This window comes from Paramisgurnus dabryanus, chromosome 13 (assembly GCF_030506205.2).
Source record: "Paramisgurnus dabryanus chromosome 13, PD_genome_1.1, whole genome shotgun sequence".
NCBI classification, from domain to species: domain Eukaryota; kingdom Metazoa; phylum Chordata; class Actinopteri; order Cypriniformes; family Cobitidae; genus Paramisgurnus; species Paramisgurnus dabryanus.
In genome coordinates this window covers 8,534,862-8,548,929 of record NC_133349.1, presented here as the reverse complement: position 1 = coordinate 8,548,929, position 14,068 = coordinate 8,534,862, and the positions used below count along the sequence as shown (strand labels likewise).

The 14,068-nt window shown below is 36.6% G+C and overlaps 1 protein-coding gene across 1 annotated transcript in view; it reads right to left on the bottom strand.

The window, feature by feature from the left end:
- Nucleotides 1-14,068, bottom strand: part of cpne4a (copine IVa) — a 79,454-nt gene that overhangs the window by 41,513 nt on the left and 23,873 nt on the right. The window contains exons 3-5 of the mRNA XM_065298596.2: nucleotides 8,395-8,574; nucleotides 4,642-4,713; nucleotides 4,116-4,190 (exon numbers count right to left, since the gene is read on the bottom strand). Coding sequence (XP_065154668.1) covers nucleotides 4,116-4,190; nucleotides 4,642-4,713; nucleotides 8,395-8,574 — 327 coding nt within the window. The remainder of the gene's footprint in view (nucleotides 1-4,115; nucleotides 4,191-4,641; nucleotides 4,714-8,394; nucleotides 8,575-14,068) is intronic.

The following is a 14,068-nucleotide window of genomic DNA, read 5'->3' as shown; positions in this document are numbered from 1 at the left end:
ACACAGGGGCGCGGCCCTTATATATGCACCATAGACCGTAAAAAAAGATGGACGACGCAACATCACTTCCTTCCATTGTAATGAATTGAAGCCAAAAATGTCCGACCATGGGCGCTGCCATGTTACGTAAAAACGTCAGTTTGGAGCCATAACATGCGCAGAAGGAATCGTCCGTGGAGCTAGAGGCGGAGCCGCGGTATCAAACTTTGCCCAAATGCTCAAATGCCCAATTCAACCAAGCCAATCATAACGACACGCCCCGTTTCTATAGCATTTAACTTATAAAATTTAACATATATTAGCGTGATAACATTTATTGGAAGTATTGTAAATAATTTTCCCGTTCGTTTGAATGCAGAGGGTGGGGTTTATGCATTGTACTGCAGCCAGCCACCAGGGGGCGATCAAAGAGTCAGCGGCTTCACTTTTCAAGATGTATAAGGCACACCTGATATGCACACATAGACTGAATTACAGTTTTAAAATATCTGTTTTGACAAGAATTCACGCAGATATAATCTGTTATGTCTTAAGTAAACGTTTGATTAACTGTTGGGGAAAATATCTGATGTATAACATTATATTAGATCCTTGCATTACAGTAGATATTAAAACTGTCTGTTTCTCAATATCAATAAAACAATAAAAGAAAGAAAAAAGTTTAACATATATAGATATTGTTTTTTTACTTTGTGTGTGCAAAATCTATTAGCTTTACATATGATTTTAAGGGATAAATGCGATGATTTTATTTTCAAACTTTTTAAATATCTTTAAATGGATTTTTTTTTTTTTTAAAGAATTTGCTGACTCTTATATTTATCCATATTTGTTCATATTTGTTAAATATAGAACAGATAAAAATGTGCATTTAAATTGCGATTAATCACGAGTTAACTCATGACAATCATGCGATTAATCTAGATTAAATATTTTAATCGATTTACAGCCCTAGTGAAAATATAACCTTGATATCTTAAATATTGACTGAGTAAGGCCATGTCAAAGATTAAAAATTAATGTAAAATCAGTGATTTAAATCAAACTTCTATTCTCATAATCTTAGAGCTAGATTATGAAACTTTAACCTGAATTTTACAGACCAGGGGTGCGTAGGATCCTTACTAAAAGTCTACGTATGCACAAAAGCCAAAAATGACATAGGCCAAAACATATTAAGACTTATAAAACAAAGCAATGTTCCCTTTATAAATCAAAGATCACCTGCAAGTGTTCGTTCATGAATCATCCTCGGATCCTACATTGCAATCCCATTCTCCCATCAAGTTTGTTTTTTTATAAATCACAACCTTTGCGTGGAAACTGGCGTACGCATGTTTCCAGCCCTGTTTTGTGCATACGCAAGCTTTATAAATGAGACCTATAAAGAGAACACTATATGCTGATGACATTTTTTTATTTATGGTAAACACCTTGCTTAAATTTCTAGAGGTTTTCAGTGGCTGTGGATTTGTCTTGCCTAATCATGCCTGTAAAATATTTCGCCTTTGAGAAGAGCATCAGGTGTGCTGAATAATCAAAACAGCACTGAATTGGGACAAAAAAGAGACCTTTGGGATTGTAAGAGCTTACTGAATGAGAACAGCAGTCTATCACATTTAACACATAAAAAGAGCCACATGCACAAAAGAGTCAAAACAGACCACTTACTGCTTGTATTCAAAGATGAAGTCTACAAGCAGAACTATACTAGTGTGCCCTTGTGATGCTCTTGAACATGCTTTTAGTTACTCGGTAATAGTTTAAGAAAAGAAAAGAAACAAAAACTTGTCAAAAGTGATCAGAAAGTCTTGACGGTGCATGTCTGTGATCACCCACACGTCTAAGCTTTATCACGGTTATAATTACTCTGATGTCAGGATATGATTCACACCGAAGGATTATGACTAGAAGAAAAGTGGCCAGATGAAAATGATTTAATAGAGAGGCTTTCCTGTTCTCCTGCCTGGCATCAAGCAGCGCATGTGACCCGCAGTGTGAAACCGACATGAAACATTTGTTATGCTTGTAGTAATCCCTCTTAATAATTTTATTCCCATGTAATTACCTTAGTGACAAAAGTTGATTGTGTCTCATAGGGGAATAGTAGTCTCTCTCTCTCTATTTCTCTCTCCATTAAATGACAACTTAAAGGGATAGTTCACCCAAACATTTTAATTTTGTCATCATTGTCTCATCCTCATGTTGTTCTAAATCTGTGTGAATTTCTTTTTGTCAGATAATGTTCTTTGAACATGAAGCAGTGTAATTATCCACTTTTGTGTACAACAGGTTTCCAGTTACACAGAATTAAGTATTGTGGTGCAAACAACAAAAAATGTGATGTCCACCTATGAGGTAAATAAATAATGGTACACACACAGCTGATTGGAAACACTGACTTCCATAGTAGGAAAAACAAATACAATGAAATTCAATGGGTACCATCAACTGTGTGCTTTTCCATCATTTATCAAAAATATTCTCTTCATCATTTCATTTTCTTCTTCCATAATATTTGTTTTCCTACTATGGAAGTCAATGGTTCCAACAGCTGTATGCTTACCATCATTTATCAAAATATCTTCTGTGTTCATCAAAATAAAAAAAAATCATAAAGGTTTAGAAAAAGTAAGGGTGAGTAAATAATGACAGAATTTTCATTTTTGGATGAACTATCCCCTTAAATAAATATTAAAATTTAAAATAATTTAATAAAACAATTACCTTTTTAATGCTGATCAAAACCAACAATTTCATCTTTCATAAAATTAAGAAACAATTATGTAAAAAATTACATTTAAAAAAACAATTACAAAACAACTAACCACCTTTGCTTCAAGGTATATATTTTCATTAGTTTTTGTGATCCCTTGGAATAAAACCCACAATGTTTTATGCTGCTATGCAATGCTATACCAGTTGAGCTACAGGAACATAACTTTTTCTTAAAGTCAGAGAAAGTTAAAGGAATATTCCATTTTCTTAAAAGAAAAATCCAGATAATTTACTCACCACCATGTCATCCAAAATGTTGATGTCTTTCTTTGTTCAGTCGAGAAGAAATTATGTTTTTTGAGAAAAACATTGCAGGATTTTTCTCATTTTAATGGACTTTAATAGAGCCCAACATTTAATACTTAACTCAACACTTAACAGTTTTTTTCAACGGAGTTACAAAGGACTATAAACGATCCCAAACGAGGCATAAGGGTCTTATCTAGCGAAATTATTGTCATTTTTGACAAGAAAAATTAAAAATATGCACTTTTAAAGCACAACTTCTCGTGTATATCCGGTCGTGATGCGCCAGCGTGACCCCACGCAATACTTCATGACGTCAAGAGGTCACAGAGGACGAACGTGAAACTCCGCCCCAGTGTTTACAAGTGTGTTAAAAGAGGACCGTTCCTACGTTGTTGTATGTCCACTGATACTAATTAATGTCTTTGTGTCAGTTTATTGTTTACAATGATCCGCAAATTTGTGTTTTATATATGTTACACGTGACCTCCCTACGTCACTACGCATTTACGTTAGGTCACGCTGGAACGGACCTAGACGAAAAGTTGTGGTTTATATATGTAACAAGTGACCTCCCTACATCACTACGCATTTACGTTAGGTCACGCTGGACCGGACCTAGACGAAAAGTTGTGGTTTATATAATCTTTTTATTTATTTTATTTTTTGTCAAATATGACAATCGTTTCGCTAGATAAGACCCTTATGCCTCGTTTGGGATCGTTTATAGTCCTTTGAAACTCCGTTGAAAAAAACTGTTAAGTGTTGAGTTAAGTATTAAATGTTGGGCTCTATTAAAGTCCATTAAAATGAGAAAAATCCTGCAATGTTTTCCTCAAAAAACATAATTTCTTCTCGACTGAACAAAGAAAGACATCAACATTTTGGATGACATGGTGGTGAGTAAATTGTCTGTATTTTTCTTTTAAGAAAATGGAATATTCCTTTAAGAAAGAAATTGTTATGAAAAACACCACATGCGTCAAGGGGAAAAGATAAGAAATGTATGATATGGTCCTAATAACAAAAGGCCTAAAACAAAAAGGCCCAAACTTTGAGTTTTATTTATACACTAAATAAAGATGATGTACCTTATCATCCAACTTCCTGGCACTGAAGGAGAGTTCGACATAGTCATTATTTCCCGTCAGCTCTTCTGCGGTGATCTGGAGACAGTAAGAGTGATGAATTGTTTTCAACAGAAGATAAAACCGAATCGGATGCTGTCATGAAGTCTGACATTTGTTTTATAGATCTTATTCCCTCGCTCACTGAGCTTTACACGTTCAACTGTTGCTGCTGTGTTCTGTCAATGTGCATTAACCAACACCTCGGGCTATTTTGAGTGAGGCTCTGCAATTTTGATTTTATAATCTGCCTCCACTGCTGGATCTGAGCATTTTTGAAAGATTCGTGTACACTGAGACCGAGAGGTCGTTCTGTGTTTGCCGAGGTTCAATAGTGGCATTGATCATGTCAAGTACTTAGGTCATAAAATGATTTAAAGGTTAGAACATGAAATGTTTGAAGAAGGCCATTAGCAAGTGTTGTGTGTTTGTACGACGAGTCCACAAAAGAAAGCAAACAGATAAATCTGGGATTTTGAAAAGTGCTCACCGTGATTGAAGACTTCCCAACTGTGTTGCCGTGTTTATGCAGGGCTTTGGTGAATTTTCTCTGGGAGATGATCTATTTAGAGGGATAGAGGATATTTTAGGTCATTGGCTTCCCTGTAGCGATGCTTTTAAAAAATAATTATAAAACAAACGTGTGCATGATGTCTTAACACAAATGTTATAAGAATATGGTCTCTAGTATACTCTTTAAAGGGACATATCATGAAAATCTGACTTTTTTATATTTAAGTGTTATCATTGGGTCCCCATTGCTTCTATCAACCTAGAAAATGTGAAAAAGATTAACCCAGTAACTTAGTTTTGGTAAATCATTCTCTGCAAGCATGTGAAAAAATAGGTCATTGAAACTTGGCTCCCCTTGTGATGTCAGAAGGGGATAATACCGCCCCTTAATCTGCACTATCCAACTATCCAACTATCCAAGTGCCAGTTAGATCCATTATCGAAAATGACCTGCAGTGTGTCATGTAGCTGTCCATCAATGTAAATGGTGTGCAAAGTTGTTAACCCAAAAAGTGATTGGCTTCTAAAATAGGGAGTCGACTCTGAATTGCGTTAGGTGCCAATCACACCAAACATGTTTTAAACGCTTCCTTTTTTTGGCCACTTTTGTAATTTTCCACTATAAGAAAACTTTCATGTAATCGAAAGGTCCTGTAGATGCCAAAGCTTCTGTACGGAACCATATAACCCAAAAATAGATGGGGTTGTATTTTTACCTTGTCTATCTATACCTTTGTTCTCCATGTTAAAGCCCAAATGGGATGCAGTAAAACTTATGACTGCAGTAAAATTAAAGTCCGTGTACAATCTGTTATTAAATGTGTTCTCAGTTTGTCACATCACTGAAAAATGTGTTACTAACCCCCTATCCAACTTTGAATGACAAAAAACGGAAATTGGAAAGTTTGTAAAGAATACTGTGGTTTATACATGTACACCCCAAGCCTCACAATCAGCCAAATCAAACATTTTAAAGCTGTTATCTTCTATTATGTATGTGTTAGTATTAATGACAGATTTGTTTACCTGACAGATTAAAATCTGTGGGATGTGAAAATAACATATGACATTACAATATTATAAGACATACTGTATAAACATTTGATATACAGTACTGTGCAAAAGTCTTAGGCCATCACCTAGAGTTTAAGGGTTCTATCTTACACCTGGCGCAATGTGTGACGCAAGTGTCTTTTGCTAGTTTCACCCCTGCGCAATGATAATTTTCACGTTTAGCGCCACATTGTTTAAATAGCAAATGTCTATGGCGCAATAGTGTTTTTGTTATTTAATGAGCTGGTTAGAAATATGCGCCTATAAACAGGACAACAACGCGGGTTTGCTTATCACACATATGGATGCACAGCAGCACAAAAAAAAGCTTTTAAATATGATAAATTAAAGCATTCAAATGTAAAAGATTATTATTGATTCTCTTGGACATAAATAAGGACCCAGTATGAGACTTTAGAAGACGTAAATAGCTGCTTCACCTGCAGCCTGGTAATGAAATAAATGCTTTGCTTTAAACAAATGCATCTGTTTTATATGTTTTTTAAATGCTACCCCACAGATTTATCGTATATGATAACCCTGTACCTGTGGATATGATGAGATGAGAAACATTTTTAAGTAATGCTTTAGAAAAACGTATGGCGCTGTCCAGGTGCTGAAACGCTTCGGCTCTCCGCACGTTTGTAAATTCTTTATCTCCTGTTTGTTACAAATAAAGTATTTTTAGAGTACAAACCTTTTCTTACATAAATGTAAATTATTTTTGATGATATTGGATAGCCAAACATTTACAGCAATTAAAAGCTTGCTATTTTTACTTCCATGACTAAACGAACGGGTTTTAATAAAAAATAGCAATTTCAATATAAGTAAAACACAATTATTTAACATTAACCTTAAACTGGGGATCTTCTTCCTCCGCTTAGTTTTTCAGTTTACAAAGTCCGTCATCTAAATAGGGATTAGACATAGCGCCAGCGCAACTGGCTTTTAAAGGGGATGAGAGCTGAGACTCTCACTGGTTTATGGACACGTTACGGCCAAAACACACTCATTACTCTTTAGGAAAATATGTAAAACCCCTTTAGACCGTGCGCTCGGCGCACAAACCATTAGCAAAAGTGGATTCGGACACGCCTATTTAGACCGTGTGCTGTGCGCTGTAGACAATGCGGTTCAATTGTTAAAATAGGGCTCCAAATGTCCATCCATATTTATTTTTCACTCTTTTTATTAAGATATCGTACAAACAGAAAATACAGGAAATATGTGCACAACTTTAAAAACAAAAAATGTTCAGAACTAAATATCTTCTTAAGGCATCAGTCAGTATTAAGTGGGACCTCTCTTGGCACAAAACATCTTGAGCTTTTTTGAAGAGACTGAAGTCCTGAAGTCATTCGATTAAAATTAGAAATTCGGATTTAATTTCTTTAAGAGATCCTGCAGCTGCCTGCTATTGCTCAAGTGTAGGGGAGTTTACCCTAAATACTTGACACTTCAGCTTTATACTGTTTGTAATACTACTTACACATTTCCTGTATTTTCTGGTTGTATTCTAATAAAGAGACATAGTAAACTTTATATATATATATTTATATATATATATATATATATATATATATATATATATATATATATATATATATAATGAGAAATAATTATATATGATCACTATAACATTGCAAAATAAACAAATCTAATGGTAGCATGGTGGCCTAAGACTTTTGCACAGTCCTGTATGTCATATTTATGTTTCATCCGATGCATGCGCGTTGCCACGGTTACACACCTGGCCCAAAGTTAACTTTCAGCCTCTGTTTGTTTATCTGCCTGGCTAGTAACCTCTGGAATAAGCATAATTTCACTTAAGTTAAATTTAATACAACATCTTCCCTGGAAAAACACGTAGTGTGGTACATAATAACACCCTGGTGAGAATTTGGCAAACAAGCTACTTCTTAATTATACCAAGAAGTCTTACCCACTTCAGATAAGTAGCCTACTTCATTATTAGATGTTTACCATTTTAAATAGAGGGAAGTGCTCCTGCTTTTATTTCAAAACATCTTCTATGCCAAGTGTCAACACCTCTCTCTCTCTCTCTCATTCTCTCCCCCCTCGCTCCATTTATTAAACAAGGCTCATTTCAGCAATTATCATCTCCTGTTCCCCTTACAACCAAAACAGAATAAACTAAAACAAACATCCCGGCTCTTCTGAGAATAAAACAGGGAAGCGAGTGACTTTGATGCGAAAAAGATAAACACATGAATATTAAACCAAATAAACTCTGGCACCCGTTATACATTATAAGCTTCTAGCAAATTCTTCACTGAGAGATTGCAAATCTCAACCATCTGGTGCGAGATCATGTGCCTCGCTTTCCATTCGCTCAAAATTGAAGATATGAGCGTGATGATCAGTCTGGGCCAGCCATCTCCACGCTGAGCCAATCACACATCTCACGTTTCAAAATTCTATCCGCCGTACAATGTCAGGAAATGCTCTTAACGGTTGTTGGTGTGATTATTTAATTAAGAGCTTTCATCCGATTCGGGCCCGGTGCCTTTGCTCATCCCTGACTGCGTGCAATCAACGATCACCTAAGGATCCTGTTGCAAAATGATGCCAAGCAAACACAAGAGAACTGTAATGGTGGCACAAAACCAGCTTGAATTTCTGCATATGATAGGAAGCGTAGGTGGTTGCTCACTTGGCCGAGCGTGCACTCCATGGCTCCCAGGCAGTCGGCATCTCTCGTGTCATTATGACTGTTGCTGATGTCGTAGAGCTCGTAACGTAAACGCTGGACTTCCTCGAAGTAGAAGTCCAGGGTGAAGACTTTGGAAAACGTGGGGTTAATGCAGCTCCGTATTATCTCTGTCCTGTCCACCTGTGAACACATCAAGAAAGTCTTGGTAACTGCTCGAATGAAAATTTCTTTTTAATTGAACGTATACTAAAATGTTTAAAATTACATGTTTTGCGTGTAAGTTCTTTTGTAAACACAGAATTCTTGGATAACCATACTACAGCTGGCAAAATATGCAGAGCACACTATATCCCACAATGCATTTATCTTGGCTCCATTTTCAGTTGCTTGGAGTCAGGGGCGGACTGGCCATCTGGCAAACCGGGCAGTTTCCCGGTGGGCCGACGTACTTTTTGGGCCGATACATCTCATACTATATTTGTCTGAGCAGCTGAGCAGCCCAGTTAGCGTCTTTTTTTCTAGACAAACCGGCCCACTGACATTTAAGCAGCAGCCCATTGGTTCTTTTTTTTTTTAAACGACATGAAGCTGGCCCAATGACTGACCAGCACAGTCTAGATAGACCGGCCCACTCACATTTAAGCAGCAGCCCATTGGTTATTTTATTTGAATGACATTAAGCTGGCCCAATCACCGCTTTGGTCTCTGTGCAAGTGAGCGTGCATCGTCGGTCAGTTCACGTGTCAAAACAGAGAGAGAGAGAGAGAGAAAACGCAAGGGAGGGGCAGAGAAACTGCGCGACAAAAAGAAGCAAGCTCTTCAGGCAGACGCTGCAAAATGTGTTAAAAAACACGAATGTTTTCTGCGGCAGCAGGACCTTCAACTCGCGTCGCTGGTGATGATGATGGTGGCGGCGGTGGCACTGGCAGCACCAGCACGCAAAGTGGTAGTGAGGAGAGGGAGAGAGACGAGGGAGAAGTGAGTGTAGTTACTGCGGTAAGCAGAACTGCTTTCAAAACACAAGTTTAGATGGATACCCCTTGATAAAACTAAGTCAAAAACACAAAATATAGTGATAAAGCTGCAATAAAATAATTGCACTCTTTGCTCTGTCGCTACGAGTGTATCTGATTCGTAGATTTTTCGTTGATTGTCTGTTTCAAAACGTATCATTTCTCTTCAAGCAAAATCAAACAATCGAGGAGATCTGCTTACAGAAAAAGATATGTTTATTGTATAACAACACACTTGACAGATAATGTTAAAAATCTCTATTACTGTAATCACACTAGTTTAGTTCAGTGAATGTAGTGAATACTTTTCTGTAAGTACTGGAAGTAATGATCAGTTTTCAATATTAATGTAAGCAGCACTTTTATTTTGTAAAAAGTCAGCAATCCAATGGCAAATTTTGCCAATTGCATGAAGCTTGTTTTAGGATTCATAAGTGTGGATTATACAGTTTTATTGCATTAATAAATAACACGTTCTAGCATTGTTTGTTGTGTCAACTCTCACTCTTTTCTACCTCTATTAATTGGGTTTAGTGCTTTTGTGGAAGTGGAGTTACTATTGCTATACATATATAAAGATGGGTGGTATTTGTAATTATACACTGCAAAAAATTATTTTCAAGAAAAAAAAATCTTAGTATTTTTGTCTTGTTTTCAGTAAAAATATCTAAACATTCAAAAATTAAGATGGTTTTTCTTGATGAACAAAACGACCCAAGAAAATAAGTCTTTAGATAAGTTTTAGAAAATAAGTTTTTAGACCTAAAATTTAAGTGATTTTGTGCATAAAAAAAAGCAAAAAAATAATCTGCCTATCGGGTATGCACATTTTTCTTGCATTTAGTGTAAAAAAAAAATGTTCAAGAAATTTTTGCTTACTGTACCCCATTGGCAGATTTTTTTGCTTGTTTTATGCACAAAATCACTTAAATTTGATATTTTTGGTCTAAAAACTAGACTTATTTTCTTGGGTCGTTTTGTTCATCAAGACGAAGCATCTTAATTTTTGAATTTTTAGATATTTTTACTGAAAACAAGACAAAAATACTAAGAAAGTGTTTTCTTGAAAATCAATTTTTGCAGTGTATGTAGTGTGGGCCGGTTTGGGCCAAAATGCCAGGGCCGAATTTTTGTCCCAGTCCAGCCCTGCTTGGAGTAGAAACAACTTGCCAAGATTCACATGGCCGGTTTTCCAAAATAGAAAACCAGCACACTGCTTGTTTTACATTACATTTATGCCTTTTGCAAAAGCTTTTATCAAAAGTGCATTCAATCTATACATTTTTATTAGTATGTGTGTTCCCTGGGTCAAACCCATGACCTTTGCTGTGCAAACACAATTCTCTACCAACTGTAGGAACGCAATTAAATACAGTACAGTATACTGTTTACTGCCTAATAATTGTGACCCTGTCTGTAAAATGCAGGCTAAGGTTTCATAATCTAATTTTGAGATGGGAAGCATCAAAGTTTGATTTCACTCATCGATTTTACATTGACTTTTTGACATGCAATATTAAAGATATAAAGAATATATTTCACAGGATGTTCTTTTATTTTATGTAGAAACACATAAAACATGACCTTAGCTGGGTTTTCACGGCCTTCTTACAATTTGTAAAAATCTAAAACCAGAATATTAACACCTCAAACATTTATCCTAGCATACAGACAATTTTCTTACTTTAAACAAAATCTATAGGATGCAGAATGCATGATGCACACTATGCACATATGTAGTAAGCAGTATGCCAGTATCCCAGTCCAAACAAACATGATTATACCAGCTGAGCTTCAGAGCTCCCTCGGTGGGTGTTCATGAATATCCTTTCAGAAGCCATTACTGAAGTTTTTCCAAGATATTCACGACAATATCAATAGCCCTTTTCACACAGAGATTATGGAAAATACACGGAAAATGCATCCAGGATTTTTCCGGGCTGGTTTGATTTTGGTTCTTTAAGAATGCCAATGATTTTCCGTAATCTGTGCATGCATTCACACACGTGCCGTAAAGATCCCGTAAAGACACGTGACGTATTTAAAGTCCTGCACTTGGTAGTTTTTTTCCGCTTATAATCCTTGATTTCTCTTGATCTTTTCTATATTTTAAACATGGTAAGGAGTAGGGATGTGCATCGCGTTCCCATTAAAAATACTTCTCGATTCTGAAACGTAAGGCTCAGATTCAGTGTCATGCGCAGCTTGTGCGTGTACTACGGCTCCGTGATCAGTAGGAAGTCCTTATCAATCTAAAATCACAACACTCGTCAAACACAATCATTCAAAATATTCTCTATTATCATGAAAATACCTGAAACAATCTGAAGAACAGCGATATATTCCTGTAGACATTTCCTGGAATAGTGTTTGTAATGATACTTCTTCTGTGGGACAAATGGAGTTTCTGCACGAAAGCGCCTCCTGGCTTTTGAATGTGGCGGCATTTCACCGTAATTCATTCAAATTCATTAATTGAGAAAACGCGCATTTGCCCGATTAATTGTCACAACCCTAGTAAGGAGCGTCATGTTTCCGGCTGATATATTCAGGCCAATCATAACGTACAGATTAGCTGGCTAATCAGGGACACAGAGCTTTCAAATCCGTGCATTTCAGGAAGAGAGTGAAATCTGGAGCTACAAAAATGTATGGTGGAAAATACATTTTTTTATCATAACCACGGAAACACATTTTATTATACCAAATATACAAAATAACATTGCTTTTTAGCAATGAAATTGTTGCTCTTTAATCTTCATTTAATTCCTCCCGTGTCAAAGAGGTGAACGATAACTTTTTGTTGCGATGACATGTGCGTCCTCACTACGGTATGCCCCTTACGCCATTTTTTTCTGCTATTTGTTCACACAGAATGCTTTCCGTAAATTTTACGACAATGTTACTAGGTTCCCTTTACGGGAGCGTTCCCACAGGTATCTCTAACCCTAACCTAACAACATGAGAGTGAGTAAATGATGACAGAATTTTCATATTTGGGTGAACTATCTCTTTAAAAGTACAGTATTGGGTTTTAACGACATCTAGTGGTGAGATTGTGAATTGCAACCAACCTCAATTTCGAAACGCAAAGAGAAGCTACAGTAGCTGTCACAGGACAAATATGTCATCTTCTGAGACAACATAGGGACGAAACGTACTCTGTAGAACAGTTTGACCGTTTTCTGTAAGTTTTACTTCTAGTTTGTTCAGGAAACATTGCACACCTATAATCTCCATATAACATAATTTAGCATGAACAAAAATCAAACTTTTTGAATGAAACCAGTAAATTGGAATAAATCTCAGTACAAAAAAATAAATCCATAACATAACGCTGCCAAATCACCATTACAGGGATTTATTGTTTCATTGTAAGCTGTGATTCCAGAACCTTCTCTATAACATTACAGGAAGATCTTCAGACGTTTCTGTGTGAAAGCGCTTTCTTACTTTTACTTTCAGCCAACGACCCTTGTCTAATGTTGAAAGGTGATCTAAACATACAATAAAAACAGGACCATTTGTGTACAGTAGAACTGTATTAGGGGAAAATATATACTTACTGTATAAGGTTTCACGGCTGCATTTTATTTACTTACAGTGAATTTCCTTTATTGCTAATATGCTCATTATTATCATCAGATATAAATCATCAGGCGAATCAGATTCTAAAATTTCCCTTGGAAATCGGACATCAGGAAGCAAGCCAAATGAAACACAGCATATAATTAATGGCTTTCATGAAGATTAGTTCTCCAATCAGGCAAAAATTCCTCACTGTCCTTCTGTTTTTTCCGCCCCATGCACTTCAAAATCATGTCTACACTACTACAAATTGTACCTGTTTTTTATTGTTGTAATTTATATTTTACATACACTCACCTAAAGGATTATTAGGAACACCTGTTTAATTTCTCATTAATGCAATTATCTAATCAACCAATCACATGGCAGTTGTTTTAATGCATTTAGGGGTGTGGTCCTGGTCAAGACAATCTCCTGAACTCCAAACTAAATGTCAGAATGGGAAAGAAAGGTGATTTAAGCAATTTTGAGCGTTGCATGGTTGTTGGTGCCAGACGGGCCAGTCTGAGTATTTCACAATCTGCTCAGTTACTGGGATTTTCACACACAACCATTTCTAGGGTTTACAAAGAATGGTGTGAAAAGGGAAAAACATCCAGTATGTGGCAGTCCTGTGCGAAAATGCCTTGTTGATGCTAGAGGTCAGAGGAGAATGGGCCGACTGATTCAAGCTGATAGAAGAGCAACTTTGACTGAAATAACCACTCGTTACAACCGAGGTATGCAGCAAAGCATTCGTGAAGCCACAACACACACAACGTTGAGGCAGATGGGCTACAACAGCATTAGACCCCACCAGGTACCACTCATATCCACTACAAATAGGAAAAAGAGGCTACAATTTGCACAAGCTCACCAAAATTACACAGTTAAAGACTGGAAAAATGTTGCCTGGTCTGATGAGTCTCGATTTCTGTTGAGACATTCAAATGGTACAGTCAGAATTTGGTGTAAACAGAATGAGAACATGAATCCATCATGCCTTGTTACCACTGTGGTGGTGGTGTAATGGTGTGGGGGTGTTTTCTTGGCACCTTTAGGCCCCTTAGTGCCAATTGGGCATTGTTTAAATG